Raw genomic sequence first — 23,926 nt, 5'->3', positions numbered from 1 at the left:
AGGAGTATCTCGAGCTCAATATCAATGCCATCAGGGAAAATTTGGAACCTTTTGAATTTTGGCTTAGAAAAATTGAAGAGTGGCCTGAGCTCGCCTGTCACGCCTTAGAAGTTTTGTCATTGGTGGCAGCCAGTGTTCTCTCAGAACATGTCTTCAGCGCTGCTGGAGTCTTCATGGATAAGCGCATCTGGCTGTCCCCTGAAAGTGTAGACTGCCTAACTTTCATCAAGATGAACAAGTCATGTATCTCCACTGACTTTTGCACCCCTGTCGCAGACGGGGAAGACTAGGCGATGGTGTAGTTTTTAGTGTGCTGCATTGATCTCACGTTATTGCAGTCTGTGCCACCTTTGTCATTACTAAAAAATTTTCAAAATGTGGATACTCCTGGTTGGGTCTACATTTGGTGGGTTGCCTGTAGTGGAAGGGGTGTCAGAGCCCTATTATACTATTTCTACTATGGGGAAATTGATACTGTCTATAAAGCACTATGGAATTATTTGCACTATATAAGTAAGTAAAATAAATAAATAAATAGAAATTGATGCCACTTTAGTGGAATCTGACCATAATTATTGGAAATGTTTGGTCTCCAAGTTGGGTCTCCTTCATGTGCATTGCCTGAATTTGGCAGAGCTCTCAGAGCACCAGGCCTACACCTGTCACTCATCCACTGTAGCGTCGGCGTCCCTGCCTCCTGCTAGGCAGGGACGCTGTTCCCCTCACCTCTCCGCTCTGTGCCCGGCGTCTTCCTCCTGCTCTGCTGGCAGCGCACGCTGCTTCCCGGCCATGGTGCTTAGAGCACGCGCGCGCGCGCTCCCCCTCTCTTAAAGGGGCCGCACGCGCTGTCCTAAGGGGTCCCCGGCCAAAGGCCAGAGGACTTCACCATATATAAGGCACCTCTTCCAAAATGGAGGTGCCCGAGCAATGTTGTTGCAAAGCCTTCACTCTGCTTCAGCCCTCAGGTCCCATTACCAGTTACCTGCCAGTCACCTGCCAGATTCCTGCCTGTTACCTGCCAGTCACCTGCCAGATTCCTGCCTGTTACCTGCCAGTCACCTGCCAGATTCCTGCTTGATACCTGCCAGATATCCGTTTACCTGCTTGCAAGCCTGCGGTCCGACGGTCTGCCTTCCGACACCTGTCAGTCTGTCTATGGACCAGCCTGCCCGCTCACCTGGGAGCGCTCATCTGCTACCTGCCTGCTAGCCTACCTGGAGGCTCCGCCGTCACTTGCCGTGACCACCTGCCTGTCCAGAGACTCTTGTCTGCTCACCTGGGAGCGCTCATCTGCTACCTGCCTGCTAGCCTACCTGGAGGCTCCGCCGTCACTTGCCGTGACCACCTGCCTGTCCAGAGACTCTCGCCTGCTCACCTAGAAGCGCTCACCTGCTACCTGCCTGCTAGCCTACCTGGAGGCTCTGCCGTCACTTGCCGTGACCACCTGCCTGTCCAGAGACTCTCGCCCGCTCACCTGGGAGCGCTCACCAGTCACCTGCCTGCTGTCCTTCTACCCAGAGACTGTCCCTGTCACTTGCCGTGAGTACCCGTCCTTCTACCCAGAGACTGTCCCTGTCACTTGCCGTGACTACCTGCCCTTCTACCCAGAGACTGTCCCTGTCACTTGCCGTGACTACCTGCCCTTCTACCCAGAGACTGTCCCTGTCACTTGCCGTGACTACCTGCCCGTCTTCCCTGGGAGCCACCCGCTTCCTTACAAGGACCGCCACCTTGTATAGTTGCTCAGAGGTTCCGCCTCCCAGACCCGTTACAGTTTGCTCAGGCCATGGAATCCGGTGGCACCCAAGCTCCCTCGCTCTCGGACCTATGTCATGAACTGTCCCGTCAGAGGTCCCAACAGGAGTCCATCCTGAGTCATCTGCGGAGTGTCAACTCTCGCCTGGACACTCTGTCTGCTCCACCAGCAACCACCGCTAGTGTCATGACTCGCAACCCGGCAGCGCCGCTGCCCACCAATACCATGGTATCCTGTCCCGGACCCCGGTTTTCTGCACCTCCTCGTTTCGGAGGTGACTCCGCTCAAGCTCGGGGCTTCATAAACCAGTGCACCCTGCACTTTGAACTCTTGTCCCACCAGTTTATCTCCGACCGGTCCAAAGTAGCCTTTATGATGTCCCACCTCACGGGGGAGGCTCTGGCTTGGCTAAATCCTCTGTGGGAGAGAGGAGATCCCCTGGTGTCCGACCTGCCAGCCTTTCTCACGGCTTTCCGGAAAGTCTTCGACGAACCCGGACGGAAGACCTCATCCGCATCGTCTCTGCTACGCCTCCGTCAAGGAGATCTCACCGTGGGCCAATATGCCATACGGTTCCGTACCCTTGCTTCGGAGCTGGCCTGGGATAACGACGCTCTGGTGTCTGTCTTCTGGGAGGGTCTGTCCGGCCGTATTAAAGATGAACTCGCCGGTCGGGACATTCCTACCACTCTCGACGACTTAATAACACTTGCCACCCGGATTGACATCCGATTCCAGGAGCGCGCCAAAGAGGTCACCCGTGAGAGGAGGTTTCCACGTCTAGCCCCCACCTTCCAGAAACCCGTCACTCCCTCCGTTACTCCCCAGGCACACTCACCTGAGCCTATGCAGGTCGACCAGACCAAGATGGTCAAAACCCGTCAAGACTTACGCCGTGCCGAGGGGAGCTGCTTCTACTGTGGCAGTAAGGAGCACCGGATCCGTTCCTGCCCAGAGAGATCGGGAAACGCCTGTGTCTAGGATCGCTCAGAGAGGTCGCCCTAGACAAAAGTAAACCCTCTCCATCTCTGATGCTGTCAGTCTCTATCACCTGCGGAGAGAACCGCTATTTCGAACTGGCTCAACTTGACTCAGGAGCTGCTGGAAATCTCATTTTTCAGTCTCTGGTAGAGAAATACCGCATTCCCACCAAACCTCTGGCCGTACCTTTATCTGTCGCCGCCGTGGATGGGGGCCTCTTACCACATCCCATACAACTCATCACCGAATCCATAACTCTGCAGGTGGGAATGCTGCATTCTGAGAGCATCTCCTTTCATGTTCTGCCTGGACTCTCTCACGCACTCTTGTTAGGCCTACCTTGGCTCCAGAAACATGCACCCGTGCTTGACTGGCAGACCGGAGAAGTCCTTCGCTGGGGACAGGACTGCCATAGGACTTGTCTAGTTCCCGTTCATCCTGCTCGTCCTTCTCCTACCCCAGTCAGTCTACCCGGTCTACTGGTTCCCTATTGGTCTTATGCGGATGTCTTCAATAAAAAAGAAGCATAGACATTACCCCCTCATAGACCATACGATTGTCCAATCGACCTGATACCCGGCTCTACTCCTCCCCGTGGGCGTATCTACCCTTTGTCCGCAGCGGAGACCCGGTCCATGTCAGAATATATTGAGGAGAATCTGGCCCGGGGATTTATCCGGAAATCTACCTCCCCGGTGGGAGCAGGCTTCTTCTTTGTCAAAAAGAAGGACGGCTCACTCCGTCCATGTATAGATTATAGAGGCCTTAACCAGATTACAGTGAAGAATAAATACCCCCTCCCGCTCATTCCTTAATTATTTGACCGCCTGAGGGGGGCTAGAATCTTCACCAAACTGGATCTCCGTGGGGCGTATAACCTGGTCCGTATCCGTCAGGGGGATGAGTGGAAGACGGCATTCAATACCCGGGACGGCCACTATGAGTACCTTGTAATGCCCTTCGGTCTCTGTAACGCTCCTGCCGTCTTTCAAGAGTTGGTCAATGACATCTTCCGTGACCTTCTCTACTCCTGCATGGTGGTGTACCTGGACGACATCTTGGTCTTCTCTCCGGACCTTCCTACTCACCGGAGTGATGTTCGTCAGGTCCTGCTCAGGCTCAGGCAGAACCACCTCTACGCTAAATATGAGAAGTGCATCTTTGAGCAGACCTCTCTTCCATTTCTGGGCTACATAATCTCTCAGACCGGCCTACAAATGGATCCTGAGAAACTGTCTGCTATCCAGAAGTGGCCCCGACCAGAGGGGTTGAAGGCTATTCAGCGGTTCCTGGGCTTCGCCAACTATTACCGCCTCTTCATACCGCACTTCTCTTCCCGGACTGCCCCTATCTCTGCGCTCACCCGTAAGGGTACTAATCCCAGAAGATGGCCGCCCGAAGCTGAGGAGGCCTTTCTTTCCTTAAAACAGGCCTTCTCCTCCGCCCCGGTGCTGCATCGTCCGGACGGCAACAAACAATTCTTCCTAGAAGTTGACGCTTCCTCCTCCGGAGCCGGGGCAGTACTTACCCAAAAGTCATCTTCTGGAAGAATGGTAACCTGCGTTTTTTTCTCCAAACTCTTCTCCTCTTCTGAGCGCAACTATTCTATTGGAGACCGAGAATTGTTAGCCATTAAGCTGGCACTGGAGGAGTGGCGTTAGCTGCTCGAGGGGGCTCTTCACCCGGTAATAATTTACACGGACCACAAGAACTTGGCTTACCTTCAGAGCGCCCAGAGACTTAACCCGCGCCAAGCCCGGTGGTCCTTGTTTTTTGCCCGCTTTGATTTTGTTCTTCATTTTCGCCCGGCAGACAAAAACATCAAAGCTGACGCCTTGTCCCGATCCTTCCTGGTATCTGATCTAGAGGAGGAACCTAAGCACATCATTGATCCCGCCAGAGTAATGCAAGTGGCTCCCGTGAATCTAAATCGTCTCCCTCCCGGTAAGACGTTCGTAACTGTACCTGATCGAAAGAGGGTCCTACACTGGGGTCACTCGTCTAAGCTAGCTGGCCACGCCAGTCAGAAAAAGACCCTCCAGCTCATTACCCGGCATTACTGGTGGCCTACCCTGCACAAGGATGTAATAGACTTTGTTTCTGTCTGTGAGTCCTGCGCCCGCAACAAAGTTCCGAGACACCTGCCAGCCAGTCGCCTTCTTCCTCTTCCAGTACCTGCTGCCCCGTGGCAGCATATTGCTATGGACTTTATAACGGATCTTCCTGTCTCTGCCGGTTGTACGGTCATTTGGGTGGTCGCTGATCGCTTCTCCAAGATGGCGCACTTCATTCCCCTGCCGGGTCTCCCGTCTGCACCCGAACTGGCTAAAGACTTTATCCGCCACATCTTCCGTCTCCATGGCCTGCCCCTCCACATCGTGTCAGATCGTGGGGTTCAGTTCACCTCACGCTTCTGGAGAGCCACATTTAAGTTGCTTGACGTCACTCTGGACTTCTCCTCCGCTTACCATCCACAGTCCAATGGTCAAGTGGAGCGGATCAATCAGAACCTGACCAGTTACCTCCGGCACTTCGTTAATGCCCACCATTCGGACTGGGTGGATCTCCTACCATGGGCCGAGTTCTCTTACAATAATCACGAGAGCGAATCTTCCTCCAAATCCCATTTTTTGTAGTCTTCGGTCAGCATCCTCGGATCCCATTTCCCGTCTCCACCTCGGTGGACAATCCGGCTGCGGAATCTCTCGTTCGCGAATTCTCCTCCATTTGGGAGAGGACCCGATCCGAACTCCTTCAGTCGTCCGAACGGATGAAGAAACACACTGACAAGAAACGCCTGGATCCTCCACAATTCCGTCCTGGAGATAAAGTCTGGCTCTCGTCCAAGTATGTCCGGCTCAATATTCCCTCCTACAAGTTAGGGTCTCGGTTCATCGGCCCACTGGAAGTTATCAAACAGATCAACCCGGTGGCCTATAAATTAAAACTCCCGGCCAACTTACGGATCCCTAACTCCTTCCATGTATCTCTCCTCAAACCCGTGGTACTTAACTCTTTTTCCAAGTCAACAGGTATGCCTCCTGCTCCGGTTTCCGCTGAGAACGAGTTTGAGGTAGAGAACAATCTGGCCACCAAAAGGGTAAGAGGAAAAACCTTTTTTCTGGTAGATTGGAAGGGGTTTGGTCCTGAGGAGAGAACGTGGGAGCCCCGGGAGAACATCCATGCCCCTCTCATCCTTGATAAATTTCTCTCTGGCCTAAAAAAGGGGGGCCTAAAGGGGGGGGTACTGTAGCGTCGGCGTCCCTGCCTCCTGCTAGGCAGGGACGCTGTTCCCCTCACCTCTCCGCTCTTTGCCCGGCGTCTTCCTCCCGCTCTGTTGGCAGCGCGCGCTGCTTCCCGGCCATGGTGCTTAGGGCGCGCGCGCGCTCCCCCTCTCTTAAAGGGGCCGCGCGCGCCGTCCTAAGGAGTCCCCGGCCAATGGCCGGAGGACTTCACCATATATAAGGCACCTCTTCCAAAATGGAGGTGCCCGAGCAATGTTGTTGCAAAGCCTTCACTCTGCTTCAGCCCTCAGGTCCCGTTACCAGTTACCTGCCAGTCACCTGCCAGATTCCTGCCTGTTACCTGCCAGCCACCTGCCAGATTCCTGCCTGTTACCTGCTAGATTCCTGCTTGATACCTGCCAGATATCCGTTTACCTGCTTGCAAGCCTGCGGTCCGATGGTCTGCCTTCCGACACCTGTCAGTCTGTCTATGGACCAGCCTGCCCGCTCACCTGGGAGCGCTCATCTGCTACCTGCCTGCTAGCCTACCTGGAGGCTCCGCCGTCACTTGCCGTGACCACCTGCCTGTCCAGAGACTCTTGTCTGCTCACCTGGGAGCGCTCATCTGCTACCTGCCTGCTAGCCTACCTGGAGGCTCCGCCGTCACTTGCCGTGACCACCTGCCTGTCCAGAGACTCTTGCCTGCTCACCTAGAAGCGCTCACCTGCTACCTGCCTGCTAGCCTACCTGGAGGCTCTGCCGTCACTTGCCGTGACCACCTGCCTGTCCAGAGACTCTCGCCCGCTCACCTGGGAGCACTCACCAGTCACCTGCCTGCTGTCCCAGTCACTTGCCGTGATTACCCGTCCTTCTACCCAGAGACTGTCCCTGTCACTTGCCGTGACTACCTGCCCTTCTACCCAGAGACTGTCCCTGTCACTTGCCGTGACTACCTGCCCTTCTACCCAGAGACTGTCCCTGTCACTTGCCGTGACTACCTGCCCGTCTTCCCTGGGAGCCACCCGCTTCCTTACAAGGACCGCCCCCTTGTATAGTTGCTCAGAGGTTCCACCTCCCAGACCCGTTACATCCACCAGTTACTAATCAAAGTTTAAGCTAAAAATGCTGCTCCAAGCCATGTCCAATGCTGAAATGTGACCTGGTTTCAGGACCACACTATGAGCACAACCAATTAAGATTCTGAAATGTGGACTCCTGGCTGTAGCACAATACTGGCACAAAATAAAAAGCTGAAATGTGGCCTAGTCTCTGTAGCACGGTAGTAACCCCAAAAAATTGATTTTGTACTGTGTATGAGGCTGGATACAGCAAAATCTCATCGCAAAACAATTACAAACTCAGATGTGGCATTGCTTATGTAGAACGGTAGGAACAGAAAAATTAGATTGTTTACCGTGGAGCCCTGGATACAGCAGAATCTTAGCGCAAAACAATTACAAGCTCAGATGTTTCCTAGTTTCTATAGCACGGTAGTAACAGGTTTAAATTTTATCATGTGGACCCCTGTATGGAGAACAATATCAGCACCAAAGAAATAAAAGGTGAAATGTGGCCTGCTTTATGTAGCACAGTAGTAAAACAACAAATTTAGATTTTATCATGCTTGCCACAGTATGGATAAAAATATCAGCACCAAAGAATTTAAAGCCTGAGATGTGGCCTGCTGGATGTAGCACGGTAGTAAGACAACAAATTTAAATGTTATCATGTTTGCCCCTGTATGGAGAACAATATCATCAGTAGTAAGACAACAAATTTAGATTTTATCATGTGAACCTCTGTATTGAGAACAATATCAGCACCAAAAAATTACAAAACGTTTTGGAAGAATGTTCTCTGGTCAGATGAGACAAAAGTAGAGCTTTTTAGGAAAAAGCATCAACATAGAGTGTACAGGAAAAAAAACGAGGCATTCAAAGAAAAGAACACGGTCCCTACAGTCAAACATGGCGGAGGTTCCCTGATGTTTTGGGGTTGCATTTCTGCCTCTGGCACTGGACTGCTTGACCGTGTGCATGGCATTATGAAGTCTGAAGACTACCAACAAATTTTGCACCATAATGTAGGGCCCAGTGTGAGAAAGCTGGGTCTCCCTCAGAGGTCATGGGTCTTCCAGCAGGACAATGACCCAAAACACACTTCCAAAAGCACTATAAAATGGTTTGAGAGAAAGCACTGGAGACTTCTAAGGTGGCCAGCAATGAGTCCAGACCTGAATCCCATAGAACACCTGTGGAGAGATCTCAAAATGGCAGTTTGGAGAAGGCACCCTTCAAATATCAGGGACCTGGAGCAGTTTGCCAAAGAAGAATGGTCTACAATTCCAGCAGAGCATTGTAAGGAACTCATTGATGGTTACCGGAAGCGGTTGTTCGCAGTTATTTTGGCTAAAGGTTGTGCAACCAAGTATTAGGCTGAGGGTGCCAATACTTTTGTCCGGCCCTTTTTTGGAGTTTTGTGTGAAATGATCAATGATTTGATTTTTGCTTCATTCTCTTTTGTGTTTTTTCTTTGCAAGCAAATTAAATGAAGATAATAAGACCAAAGAATTTGTGATTGCAATCAATTTCAGGAAAAAACTGAGTACTATCTGACAGAATTGCAGGGGTGCCAATACTTTTGGCCAGCACTGTAATTTCTTTCCACGTTGATTTAATACCTGTGAAGCCCCTAAAGGGTTAATAAACTTCTTCAAAGTAGTTTTGAGAACTTTGAGGGGTGCAGTTTTAAAAGTGGTGTCACTTTGGTGTTACTTAATATGTGATGTGGTCCCTAAAAAAATTGGTTTTGTAAATGTTGTTGGAAAAATGAGAAATTGCAGATAATCTTTAACCTTGCTAACATCGTAACAAAAAATGATGTTTCAAAAATGATGCAGATGTAAAGTAGACATGTAATAAATGTTATTTTTTAGCTATTTTTTATGGTGTAACTATCTGGTTTAAGGGCATAAAATTTCAAAAATTTTAAATTATGAAATTTTCAAAATTTTTGTCAAATTTTTGATATTTTCATAAATAAATGCAAATCATATCGACCTAATTTTATGACTAATATGACGTAAAACATGTCATGAAAAAAACAATCTCAGAATAACTGGAATATGTTAAAGCATTCCGGAGTTATTATCTCATTAAATGACACTGGTCAGAATTGGAAAAGTTTGCCTGATGGGGAAGGTGAAAACAGGCTTTGGATTGAAGTGGTTAGTAACCAATTAAGGCCGTCAAGCTGTCAATTTTGAGGTGCATTGGTCTGGACTATTATATGGGCACAATGGTTTTGCTATGCAATAATTTACATGTGATCTACTTTATTTTTTGTGTGTAATTATGGGAGCTATGTGACTGACATTATGAGGACATAGGTAGTGTCCTTTTGGTGGGATTAATGTAGGTGGCTCTGTTACGTAGAACTGATTTTGTTATGGGGCTTCTATGGCTTCTGTTGTGTAAGCACATTTGGGCCATTAGAGGGGAAGCCTTGATTCTTTTGATATGTTGCCAAATTATCAACACTAACATTTTATGTCTTGAATTTACAGTCTGCATAGCTTTTGGGCTCTACATATGTTAGAAAATAAAAGCTATATCAGCCACGAGTTAGAATTGATTTCATGTTAAATGTGGCATACATTATAGTAATTTTGTTCTGCGGTAAAAAGTCAAACCTCTTTTGCTAAGCTCCACCTAATTTTAAACAAAGCCTTGGGTCTAAGAAAAAAGGCAAAATACCACTTGTGACAAATTTTGTCACATTTCCCTGCCAGTTTCATGAAGATGGCATGATACATTCCCTTTTCTCCAAAAATTACTCTGTATGCGATTATAAGAGCCTTAATAATGGCTTTGATATGTGGACATTCTAACATCCTTTGGACTACTTTTATCATATATGGTGACCCCATTATGTCAGCATTATGTGTACCTATAATGGGAGGGATTCACAGTAAATGACACTAATGTATCATTCTTCTTCTAGGATAACAATTATACGATTGTTTGGTTGAAAATTTTGACGTTAAAGCTTATGTATAAAGAAAAAGCAGTTATGTGTTATACACTGCTCAAAAAAATAAAGGGAACACTCAAATAACACATCCTAGCTCTGAATGAATGAAATATTCTCATTGAATACTTTGTTTTGTACAAAGTTGAATGTGCTGACAACAAAATCACACAAAAATCATCAATGGAAATCAAATTTATTAACCAATGGAGACCAAGTCAAAATGAGGCTCAATATTGTGTGTGGCCTCCACGTGCCTGTATGACCTCCCTACAACGCCTGGGCATGCTCCTGATGAGGTTGCGGATGGTCTCCTGTAGGATCTCCTCTAAGATCTGGACTAAAGCATCCGCCAACTCCTGGACAGTCTGTGGTGCAGCGCGACATTGGTGGATGGAGCGAGACATGATGTCCCAGATGTGCTCCATCAGATTCTGGTCTGGGGAATGGGCGGGCCAGTCCATAGCTTTAATGCCTTCATCTTGCAGGAACTGTTGACACACTCCAGCCACATGAAGTCTTGCATTGTCCTGCATTAGGAGGAACCCAGGGCCAACCGCACCAGCATATGGTCTCACAAGGGGTCTGCGGATCTCATCTTGGTACCTAATGGCAATCAGGCTACCTCTGGCGAGCACATGGAGGGCTGTGCGCCCTCCAAAAAAATGCCACCCCACACCATTACTGGCCCACTGCCAAACCGGTCATGCTGAAGGATGTTGCAGGCAGCAGATCGCTCTCCATGGCGTCTCCAGACTCTAGACGTCGGGCCCTCATACCACCCTCATGGAGTCGGTTTCTAACCATTTGTGCAGACAAATGTACATTGTGGTCTGCTGGAGTTCATTTTGCAGGGCTCTGGCAGTGCTCCTCCTGTTCCTCCTTGCACAAAGGCAGAGGTAGCGGTCCTCCTGCTGGGTTGTTGCCCTCCTACTGCCCCCTTCATGTCCCTTGGTGTACTGGCCTGTCTCCTGGTAGCGCCTCCGGCCTCTGGACACTACGCTGACAGACACAGCAAACCTTCTTGCCACAGCTCGCATTGATGTGCCATCCTGGATGAGCTGCACTACCTGAGCAACTTCTGTGGGTTATAGAGTCCATTTCATGCAACCATGAGTGTGAAAGCACAACCAACATTCAAAAGTGACTAAAACATCAGCCAGAAAGCATTGGTACTGAGATGTGGTCTGTGGTCCCCGCCTACAGAACCACTCCTTTATTGAGGGTGTCTTGATAATTGCCAATAATTTCCATGTATTGTCTATTCCATTTGCACAACAGCATGTGAAATTGATTGTCAATCAGTGTTGCTTCCTAAGTGGACAGTTTGATTTTACAGAAGTTTGATTTACTTGGAGTTATATTCTGTTGTTTAAGTGTTCCCTTTATTTTTTTGAGCAGTGTATATAACTAGCTATTGAGCCTGCTGTACGCCCAGGTGGCGAGCATTTTTATTGGCATATGGTCTCCCATGCTGGTATTTGTGCTGCCCCCATCTGGGCATTTGTGCTGCCCCATCCTGGTGTTTGTGCTGCCCCCATCCTGGTGTTTGTGCTGCCCCCATCCTGTTCCCCTATCCTGTTATGTGCTGCCCTCATCCCTATCCAGGTATGCATGGCACGCCTCATCCCTATCCTGGTATGCATGGCACCCCTCACCCCCAATCCTGGTATGCATGGCAACCCTCACCCCCAATCCTGGTATGCATGGCACCCCTCACCCCCAATCCTGGTATGCCTGGCACTTCTCACCACTAATCCTGGTATGCATGGCATCCCTCATCCCTATCCTGGTATGCATGGCACGTCTCATCCCTATCCTGGTATGCATGGCACCCCTCACCTCCAATCCTGGTATGCATGGCACCCCTCACCCCCAATCCTGGCATGCATGGCACCCCTCATGCCAATCCTGGCATGCCTGGCACCCCTCATTCCAATTCTGGCATGCATGGCACCCCTCACCTCCCAATCCTTGTATGCATGGTCCCCTCAACCCCAATACTGGTATGTATGGTACCCCTCATCCCCCAATCCTTTTATGTATGGTACCCCTCATCCCCCAATCCTGGTATGTGTGGCCCCTTCATCCCCCAATCCTGGTATGCATGGTCCCCTCATCCCCAATGCTGGTATGCATGGTCCTCTCATCCCCCAATCCTGGTATGCATGGTAGCCCTCACCCCCGATCCTGGTATACATGGTACCGCTTATCCCCCAATCCTGGTATGTGTGGCCCTGTCATCCCCCAATCCTGGTATGCATGGTCCCCTCATCCCCCAATCCTGGTATGCATGTTACCTCTTATCCCCCAATCCTGGTATGCATGGTCCCCTCATCCCCCAATCCTGGTATGCATGGTCCCCTCACCCCCAATCCTGGTATGTGTGGCCCCTCATCCCCAAATCCTGGTATGTGTGGCCCCCTCATCCCCCAATCCTGGTATATGTGGCCCCCTAATCCCCGAATCCTGGTATGCATGGTACCCCTCATCCCTTTCACGCTGCACACATACAAAAAAAATAAACACTTATACTCACCTTTCTTCCCAGTACTCCAGCGCTGCGGTGTCCTGTTCTGCCGGAGGCCGGGGGAGGAGTGTGGCGCCGGAGTACGTGCTTGCCCATACCGCGCTGTCCAGTGCCATTTTGCTGGAGACACACTGCAAATGTGTCTTCAGTAAAATAGCGCCGGATAGCGCTATGCCCATGCGCCGATTCTGATGCCTTCACTCCGCCCCCGGTCTCCGGCGAGAAGAGAGGCACCGCGGCAATGCTCTTCCCGGTCAGGTAAGCATGTAAGTATGGCGCCGAAGATCGCGGTATGCGTTCAGTGTCTATGCATACCGCGATCTTCAGTGCCATACACTCCTCTTACCTGTAACGGCTCCATGCTTGCTTCTGTCTGGAGCCAGACTGTGCAGGTGTGTCGCGCTTGCGCAGTCTATAAAGGATTCAGACAGAGACACGCATCTCCCGTTATATTATAGATACTTTCTCTGTAATATTATTGACTAAATGTAGATGCAAATGACATAGAATATACCATATTTATACTTAATTTGCAAAAAAATACATTATTAAATATCATCATAATGCTGAAAATTATTGCTAAATCTTTAGTCATATGAAAATCTTTTAGGGAGTCAAATATACAATATGACAAATGCACTAATGATACTAATTAGCTCAGGATTCCAGGTTTTTGGGTGAGTCCAAACAAAGTGTCTTATTTTTATCTGTACAGGGGAATGTTATGTCCAAACACATCAGTTCTCTCCGTGTTTTCATTAAGAGTGACTACTTTCCATGTTGTCCTTGTCTAAATTTCTGATATGATGCCTGATTTAATCGTCTTTAGGTTGGTCTGTCAAATGGCACTGTGATGTGACATGTATTTCAACTTTAACGTCAAATAGAATTATTTTTTTTCTCTCATATTAGTGCAGTCATCAAACTCATTGTACAATGCTGTAATAATTCTAGACTATAGGAGCTGCAGGTTAATTTTGTGATGGCTTGCATGGTCGGACATGTCATCTTCTTCAAGTCTAATATGTATTGCAATAGCAAATCTTCATACGATGAATCTGTCACTACCTCATTGTTTCTGATATAGCACAAGTATGAATAGAGCTTCAGAGCTGTGAACATGGATACTGTACCAAGTACATTGATAATGCATAGAGCAGTGAAAGACTTTTGGGACTTATATCACTATGCATTTAGTGCTCACTTTTAAAGTTACCCTGAGAAGCAGTGGCACACTTTTTGTGCCTTTGTAAGCAGAGGTGGTTCATTAATATGAAAAAAAAGAAAAGAAAAATGCAAACCAAATATCTTTATGTGACATGCAGAAGTAGTGATGTTGCTTCAAAAGCATCCAAAAACTATAAGAGTTAACACAGTCACAAGAGACAGGGGAGTGTTTTAGCAGAGCCCCAGGGGGATTGTGGGGAAGTTGTTTACTGTCTGACCGGAGCCGAAGAGAAAGGTGACTTATGATCTGCATCTCACAGAAGGCAAGGGAACAGAATTCAGGTCAGGAGGGAAGCTAAGTAAAGGTCAGTTAGACTCCCTGAGCTAACAGTGGGGAGTATTAATGGCCAGGAAGATAAGGACTGGAAGGAAGCCAGTCATAGAGATTATCTCCCTCATCACACTCTTTCCCCCGTGCATCTCCATGCAGGATAAATAATGCTGTGTATTATTGAGTCCTTGGAAGGAAAAGCCTGTGGTTGTGTATGAATTAAAACTGTGCTGTACTGTGCTACCGGATAATAGACTGTGTACTGCTGTGCTGCAAAGGAGACTATACTGTTATTACTGGAGCCTGTTGCTCAAAGAGACATTTGCATTGCACTGGCCGTGACTCATTAAATGTTACTGTTCTACCTTTTATGAAGACCCATGTCAGATGTGTCTGGTCAGCACTTGAATCTATCGTGTGCGTGAGAGAAGCTGCAGCCTATGGTCACCCTGAGTAATGGTTCCCCCAGGATTCCAACAAATTCATGTAACCGGTCTCGCCCCTATCTGAACTTAGGCGGCGTGCGTGTAACATTTATATAAGTAAAAATATAGTATAGTACACAAGGAACACTTCCATTAGAGTTTAACATAAGATATATGCTATTACATATTTTTCTACTTACTTGCATTTAGTCTTAAAGGGAACCTGTCAGCAGGTTTTTCCCATATAAAGTAGGACCAGCACCTGTACGCCTCAAACTAAAATGCTGTATGTAAGTCCCCAATGCTCTCTGCATAACACAAAAATAGCTTTCATTACACTCACCTATGAGGTGGTCGTGTCCAATGGGCATCACTGGTCTTGATCTGGAGCCTTCTCTCTTCTTGCGATTGCTGTCCTCCTTCTTGCCTCATGGATGGATGACGTTTCCTACCACCAGTGTCCCCCATCGCGCTAGTGTGCAAGTTCACTTCTCTCTGCCCTGCTGAGGGCAGAGCTAAGTACTGTAATTCACATACACTGGGAAAGGGCAAAGAGCGCCGGCGCATGCACACTGCAATACTTTGCTCTGCCTTTGGCAAGGTAAAGAGAAGTACACCTGCACAGGAGCACAATGGAGGACACTGTATGGATGACATAGGATGCATCATCCACATGAAGCAAGAAGGATTGCAAGAAGAGAAGAGGCGCCAGATCAAGACCAGTGACGCCTATCAAACCGAAATGCGGCGTAGGTGAGTATAATAAAAGTTATTTTTTGTGTTATGCAGAACACATTGGGAACTTATACAGTATATAGAATTGTAAAATGCTGTATATATAAGAGAAACCTGGTGACAGGTTCTCAGTAAGCAAGTGACTGGCATGTATTGTGGCACAGTGGGATGGTACTAGTCTATGTTTGATCTGTTACTAAGTTGCATTCTTGAAATCAGATTTATTGGTTACTTAACAAGGTTTACCCATGAACAAAGTACATTTTCATTAATAGATCTTATAATAAAAATAAGTTCCACAATTGAATGTGTTAAAAAAAACATGTTCCTGTTCTGAAATAATCTTATAAATGTGCTCCTGTGTAATGGTTGTGTAATGGCTGTATCTGACCGTGCAGGAACATGGTCTGATGATACCACATCTCCTGGGCAGGGGAGGAAGCAGAAGAGTATACAGACATTACAGCAGGGGATCATGGCTGATTCTTTCTGTGAGGTAAAACAAGTTTTTTAAACAGGCAGTGAAATGTATTTCCTTACAGAAACCAGCAGCTAGGATCCCAGGGCTCACAGGGTAATTAGGCAGAGCAAACATGCCCCAGAGAATCCTGTGAGCCTTGCTGCCTTGGTAAAGAGCATAATAATAAGTAGCACTTAATAAAAAAGCCTATATCTCTAGAAATAAAACAAAGACAAGAAAAAAAATAAATGGCCTGTTCATGAGATCAGTGTGAATACCATAACAGCAAAGAAAATGGCCACTTTTGACCTGGTGACAGGTCTTCTTTAAACTTCTGATAAAGTTGTGTAAAATGAGAAATTTTACACAAATTCTCAGCCAGTTTTTACATTAGGTGCTAGGCCTCACGGTAGTGTTAAGGTCGGACTTTACTGCCATTTGGAGTGAAATCTATTCAGTATACTTTAGTGCTCAAAATCAAATGAGACATACAGTATATTGCAGTACAGGGAACAGATCTCTTCCATCCTGAAAAGAATATCAAGAGGAAGAGTGCTTTTTAAAATTGGCTGTCTACTGCTGTTCGCTGACGCACAACTAAGTGGGAATATACAAGTGCATCTCTATAAATTAGAATATCATCAAAAAGTTAATTTATTTCAGTTCTTCAACACAAAAAGTGAAACTCATATATTATATAGAGTCATTACAAACAGAGTGATCTATTTCAAGTGTTTATTTCTGTTATGTTGATGATTATGGCTTACAGCCAATGAAAACACAAAAGTCATTATCAACTTTATTATTTAAGTGTAGCTCATAGCTGGTCTAGATGTGGAAAAAATTAAACATATCAGAGATATAGATTATGAAATGAATTTGTTCTTTATCCACAAAAAAATTCTTCTTTGGTTTAATAAAAGATTTAATTTTCTTATGATATCCTATAACAAAAAATATAAATACTGTACGCTAACAGATTTCAATGACCTCAATTTGATTGATTTTTTTATGCACCATGCTTTCATTTGAATGGTTTTAATAAACCTTCCCGTTGTTACTGATAGCAAGCAGAAGGTTTTGCTCCAAAACTAAGACTGAATTCTCTCAGATTTGGCCTATAGGAATGTATTCTGCATAATTGTTAATACATTAATTTCCATGAGTTTTCACTATAGCAGTATTCTGAAACTGCCATGCATACAATTAATAAACGTTACTAAATAACCAGTACCATTGAGTTGATTCCTCTTTGCTGCTGTTCTTCATTTACAATTTCTGTACCATTTTCTAAGTAGCTAAAAACTGAAAAAAAAATAATTGTTATTGATTAATAAGTAGATGAACAGTAACAATGTGTTGATACCTATAAATACAGAATCATTATTTTTCCTTTCTCTGCAAAATTCTGTCTATGCTGTCATAATATACCCTCATGTAGACTATAAGTAGCCATTAACCAATCGCAGAGGCCACAATCAAATATACAGACAGCCTGTTTTATCATTGTGTATTTATTGGTTTAAAATGGCATAAGAGTGTCTACTTATATACCGGGCCATCATAAAAAAATATCTGGGCCTGATATGGCAAAAAAATCTGAGCATCTGAACTCTGTGTTATGTCGATTGATCTCCATTCTTTGGAGTCCTAATGAAAGTCTAAAACAAAATAAAAAATAAAATGCCGATTTGAGATTGAAATAAAGGGGAATCGTAAAATCTTGATGCATCATCTCAGGCCAATATCACATACTTTGATTTTTCTTACATCCTTCTCCTATGGACCCTCTAATTGGGATCTGTGCCATTACACTAATGTGACATGAAGAATACCAGATTTGCATATGTGAAGCATCATAGCTCCTTGTGGTGACAGTAGCTATCGATAGGTGAGTTTGGGACCCATAGTTATCATGGGCCACTGTCAGCAGTAAAGCTTTGATTGTTACACCAACAGAAGGCATTCCAACTTGGAAGGAAGGACAAACCCCATACAACCTGTGATCAAATTTACTAACACATATTAGGATTTCCATTCTTTTTTAAATAAGCAGCTGTCAGGCACAACTTTGGAGAAAATGAACATAACATTTGTTAAAACATTGAATTTTGAAATAAAAATTAAACTTTTGACAAATAATGACTGATAATATAGTGTGCAGTACATAATCGTAATTTACTTTATCGCACATCGCACACATCATTCAATATTCTGTCCTCATTTAAAAAACGTGACAGTAATTCATTGTATCATAGTCATGTGTGCAGTCAGCATCTTACCTCTTTAATCTTTTTATTTTGGCATGCTAACTTGCCAAACTGCCAAATTTAGCATTAAGGTGGGAGAATGTTTGTAATGGAAATAAGAAATTTTCCTGGCAAACAAGACTCATACTGACACAAGAGTAAGTAGATTCTACATCCTTGTGTGAAACTTGTGAATGGAAAAATCATTAACATAACTTGCTCGCCAAGTGCAGCATCCTTCAGAGGGATGGAGAGGGCACGGATACTAAAATGATCTGAAATTATATACAGTAGTCTTTACACCAAGATAGCATGACTTGGATTAGGAAGACACTTTCAGAAAATACCGATCTCCGGCCGCAGATTGATTTGAAAAAAGTAAACTGGTTTTAGTCACTGTCTCCTGGTCCAGCACTGTCTTTTTTGCTGCTGCTTCCAGTGCCTGATAATGTCTTCAGCCCTGACATCTTGTTGAAAGTGCGACAGAAAAACAGTGAGCTCAGTGCCTCTTTGTCCCCATTGACAGCCACTGAGCTCACTTTCAACTTCCCATTTCAGCTACCAGATAATGGGAAAAGTGGCAAAAACAGTGTTGTACAAGATGATGAGTAAAACATGGCTTGTTTTTTCCTGGGACCAGAACTTTCTTAATGGGGACAATCCCTTTAAGGCTGGTGAAATTATAAGAATAATCGTTTGTCAATATAATTTTCAAGATTTCTATGGAGGTATTGAATAAATACTAGAATGAGAAGAATTTTGAATTTCTGATACTTAAAATAACAATAAAAAATATTGTCATACTCACTACTCTTTAACCCCTTGGGCACCCTGACATAAAAGTTCATAAATACTAGCCTTGCATTAAGGCTACATGACACACTGTACACTTACATCAGATGATTACTCAAATTGAGAAGTGGCTCATTGGATCAACAGCTCATATCTAATATTAACAGGCGGTTTCCAAGATGAGAAGCAGCTGGTATCCAATATTACTTGCAGAAGTTGGTGTAGGAATTTTTTGGAAGTGATTTGAATAGAAAAAACTCACCACTATCACTACGTTGTCTGCCTATATCCAATAAATAGGAATTATCCCCTTCTTCAGGAACTTCCAGTAAATCTGTAGTCTGCAAGAAAAATGGAAGATAAACTATTCACTAAATAATGTAATACAAGTATACTTGCATTACGGCTATATAGAATATACTATTAAAATTCAGCTAATTGGCGAACAAATTTGCCAATTTGTGTGTGCCTACCAGACACAATAAGGAATATAAATCTACATATCTATCTATCTATCCATATATCTATCTATCCATATATCTATTATCTATCTATCTATCCATATATCTATCTATCTATCCATATATCTATTATCTATCTATCTATCCATATATCTATCTATCTATCCATCCATATACCTATCTATCTATCTATCTATCTATCTATCCATATATCTATCTATCCATCCATATACCTATCTATCTATCTATCTATCTATATATCTATTATCTATCTATCTATGTATTTATCTATCTATCTACTCATCTCTCTATCTATCCATATACCTATCTATCTATCTATCCATATATCTATTATCTATCTATGTATTAATCTATGTATCTATCTATCTATCTACCCATATGTCTACTGTATTATCTATCTATCTATCTATCTATGCATTTATCTATCTATCTATCTATCTACAGTCATGGCCAAAAGTATTGAGAATGAGACAAATAGTAATTTTTCCAAAGTTTACTGCTTCATTTTTTGTAATGGCAATTTGCATATACTCCTGAATGTCAAAGAGTGATCAGCTTAACAGCAATTACTGTACTTGCAAAGTTAATATTTGCCCAGAAAATGAACTTTAACCCCCAAAACACATTTCAACATCATTGCAGTCCTGCCTTAAAAGGAGCAGCTAACATCGTTTTAGTGATTGATCCATTAACACAGGTGTGGGTGTTGATGAGGACAGGGCTGGCGATCAATCAGTCATGATTAAGTAAGAATGACATCACTGGACACTTTAAAAGGAGGCTGGTTCTTGGTATCATTGTTTCTCTTCAGTTAACCATGGTTATCTCTAAAGAAACACGTGCAGCCATCATTGCACTGCACAAAAATGGCCTAACAGGGAAGAGTATCACAGCTACAAAGATTGCACCTCAGTCAACAATCTATCGCATCATCAAGAACTTCAAGGAGAGAGCTTCCATTGTTGTCAGAAAGGCTCCAGGGCGCCCAAGAAAGACCAGCAAGCGCCAGGACCATATCTTAAAACTGTTTCAGCTGCGGGATCGGACTACCAGCAGTGCCGAGCTTGCTCAGGAATGGCAGCAGGCTGGAGTGAGTGCTTCTGCACGCACTGTGAGGCGGAGACTCTTTGAGCAAGGGCTGGTTTCAAGGAGGGCAGCAAAAAAGCCACTTCTCTCCAGAAAAAACATCAGGGACCGACTGATATTCTGCAAAAGGTACAGGGAGTGGACTGCTGAGGACTGGGGCAAAGTCATTTTCTCTGATGAATCCCCTTTTCGATTGTTTGGGACATCTGGAAAACAGCTTATTCGGAGAAGAAGAGGTGAGCGCTACCACCAGTCTTGTCTCATGCCAACTGTAAAGCATCCTGAAACCATTCATGTGTGGGGTTGCTTCTCAGCCAAGGGAATCGGCTCACTCACAGTCTTGCCTAAAAACACAGCCATGAATAAAGAATGGTAGCAGAATGTCCTCCAAGAGCAACTTCTCCCAACTGTCCAAGAGCAGTTTGGTGCCCAAAAATGCCTTTTCCAGCATGATGGAGCACCTTGCCATAAAGCAAAGGTGATAACAAAATGGCTCATGGAACAAAACATAGAGATTTTGGGTCCATGGCCTGGAAACTTCCCAGATCTTAATCCCATTGAGAACTTGGGGTCAATCATCAAGAGACGGGTGGACAAACAAAAACCAACAAATTCTGGCAAAATGCAAGCATTGATTATGCAAGAATGGACTGCTATCAGTCAGGATTTGGTCCAAAAGTTGATTGAGAGCATGCCAGGGAGAATTACAGAGGTCTTGAAGAAGAAGGGGCAACACTGCAAATATTGACTTGCTGCATTAACTCATTCTAACTGTCAATATAACCTATTGGTACTCATAATATGATTGCAATTATATTTCTGTATGTGATATAAACATCAGACAAACACTAATAAAAACCAGAGGCCAGCAGATCATGTGAAAATATCATTTTGGTGTCATTCTCAAAACTTTTGGCCATGACTGTACTCAACTATTTATCTATCTATCTATCTATCTATCTATCTATCTATCCATATATCTATTATCTATCTATCTATCTATGTATTTATCTATCTATCTATCCATATATCTATTATCTATCTATGTATTTATCTATCTATCCATATATCTATCTATCTATCTATCTATCTATCTACTCAACTATCTATCTATCTAACTATCTATCTATCTATCCATATACCTATCTATCTAAAACCTTTATATTGAACAAGACAAATGAATAGTAACAGCCAGGTAATAACAAGACAATAAACCAAAAAATACATAAAGGACCGATTCTTTAAGACTAGCATTAAGCCAATCTTAAAGGGGTATTCCCATCTCCAAGGTCCTATCCCAATATGTAGTAGGTGTAATAATAATATTAGCAAATACCTCCAATTAGCAAACTCTCACTATATCAATGGTTGTAACCATGGATACCTAAGGCCCTGCAATGCACTCCACTTGAGGAAAGAGACATGGCGAATCAGAAAAACTTTACTAGATTTTTAATTGGAGGCATTTGCTAATATTATTATTACAATTACTACATATTGGGATAGGATCTTGGAGATGGGAATAACCCTTTAATGAAGAGCTTGCTGGAGTTTTGACGGAGCTACTTCAATCTGACAAAAGTCTCAAAATTTTTGTGCAACTCTAAGTTGTACAAAAATTGTGTGACTTTTAAAAGCATTTTATGGCAGTTTTCTGACGGAAAATATTTGATGAATTGCCCCCAAAGTCTTTTGTCCTCACAATCCCTTACAGGTTCAAGACAGATTCTGATGAATGCAGCATTATGGAGGTATTCTTCCCCCGACACTGTGATAAAAGTACGTACAACAGAGAAATGCACACAGTGTTACTATAATTAGTCCATGCAAATGGATATTCAAGTCTATGGATGGCATAGGGGTGATTTTTTACATCCATTATAAACAGGGTGGAAAAAACAAGTATTTTTATCCTGTTTTACCTGATATAACAAAGCCTGCAGACACGTGGTTATTTTTTTTGCTTTTCTATTTAGTCTGTGAATATATTCTTTATGTATATCAGTATGATTGTGGAGCTAATGCATTATATGGCTCTGATTCATCAAAGCTTTTACACCAGAAAACTGGCATAAAAAGCTTTGAAAGATCAATAATTTTTTGCGCAATGCAAGGCTGCACAAGAATTTTGCAACTTTTGCTATTTTCTTGCCATTTTCACCCAACACTGACAAAGTGGACTGAGTTGGAACTGGATAGGGTCGTGATGGGATGTGGCGACATTTGCACATCAAATTTATGACAAGCGATGGAGTTCCTTATGCCACAAAATCTAAGTAAGATTTGTGGCGAGGCGCACACAACACCCCACCTAATTCATTAGAAGGCATGCAATCTGAATGAATTAAAAGCCTCGCACTCCACTTGCACACCAGTATTGATGAAGCGAGCCCTACTTCTGTAGTGCAGGTCACTGCTCTTCTGTACCACAAACTCTATATACTTGTAAAACACTCTTGTAGTTGTAGACAAAGTGGAGAACTTTTATTTTTTAGGTGATGTTATACTTGCTAATTTAATTATAAGGGCTATGCCCACCTGAGAGGTAACAACTAGTGTTTATATACATGTCTTATATGTGTATATATAAATACATAGTCCTGCTTAATAGCCATATGTGCTGGAGAGAGAACATTTATGTTTTAAAATTAATTATATTTTTAACACACCAACTAATGATGAGTAATTCTGCCAGATGAAGTCTTTCTGGGAGTGTATGGCAGATGGTGCTGTTCATGAACGTAAGGGAGATCAATGCCTCCTCCTTATGACTCTTATTTTAATAAAAAAGATAACATTTCATAACACTGGCAGACTAGCTGTAGATACAGTAAATGATTAATTTTCTTTTGTCATTCTACCCCGTCTTGTATGACATCTGGACCAGTCACTAAATTGAATCAAACATGTGAATTAGTTCTTTTTGAATCCATCCTGAACTAAAGGAGCCCATACACATTAGGCATTGGCCGGCCAAGCATGCCTCACTCGTCTGGACTGGCCACCGTGTTATGTGCTTGGGGACCTTCCAACTCTCCCAGGTATATTGAATTCCCCTTCTCCATAATTGACCACAATAAACCCAAAGGAGTATTATAGTGTGAGACAATGATGGCATGTCAAACGTATATAGGTTCTGGTTCTAATTCCAGGACTCCAACCTATCAAGAAAATGGAGATTGCCTTCTTTTCCATTCTTATTTAAGAAAGAAAGAGACAATTCATACATACTTCTCTCTCTAAAGTGCTTTATATTGCTGATACAGTAATTTATTTTCATTATCCCCATAAAAATACATACATGGCCACCTTTCCACCTCATATACTCCTTCTTGGAGTGCCACACTTATCAGGAAACCCACATTCTGCGGATATATATGAGGACCCCAGAGATGGCTACACACTGCAATTCTCTCTGACATCGACTACACATAATGGCAGCCACAAAATGCAGACAAACAAATCTGGTTACCACAGTGGCATTGTAGACAACATGTTGTGGACTCCTGGTCTAAACAGGAAAATTGTAAAAGGCTTTGCAAGTAGGACTCTGAATAATGTTTTCTATACATATAAATATATATTCCAGGTCCCAAAAGCTGAAAACTGGAAAATAGTGATGACTAATAAGAAAAAATACCTTTACTATACTAAAAAATTATGTAGGGCAGCAAGGGTA

At 44.1% G+C, this 23,926-nt stretch overlaps 1 protein-coding gene across 1 annotated transcript in view; it reads right to left on the bottom strand.

The window, feature by feature from the left end:
• Nucleotides 1-23,926, bottom strand: part of STAC (SH3 and cysteine rich domain) — a 474,096-nt gene that overhangs the window by 87,541 nt on the left and 362,629 nt on the right. Inside the window, exons 6-7 of the mRNA XM_073678295.1 lie at nt 18,942-19,020; nt 16,873-16,943 (exon numbers count right to left, since the gene is read on the bottom strand). Coding sequence (XP_073534396.1) covers nt 16,873-16,943; nt 18,942-19,020 — 150 coding nt within the window. The remainder of the gene's footprint in view (nt 1-16,872; nt 16,944-18,941; nt 19,021-23,926) is intronic.

Source organism: Phyllobates terribilis, unplaced genomic scaffold, assembly GCF_046119375.1.
Source record: "Phyllobates terribilis strain yellow unplaced genomic scaffold, ASM4611937v1 Scaffold_4__5_contigs__length_816908805, whole genome shotgun sequence".
In the NCBI taxonomy this organism is placed as follows: Eukaryota; Metazoa; Chordata; class Amphibia; order Anura; family Dendrobatidae; genus Phyllobates; species Phyllobates terribilis.
The sequence above is the reverse complement of the archived record's forward strand: the minus strand, read 5'-3'. Positions and strand labels throughout refer to the sequence as shown.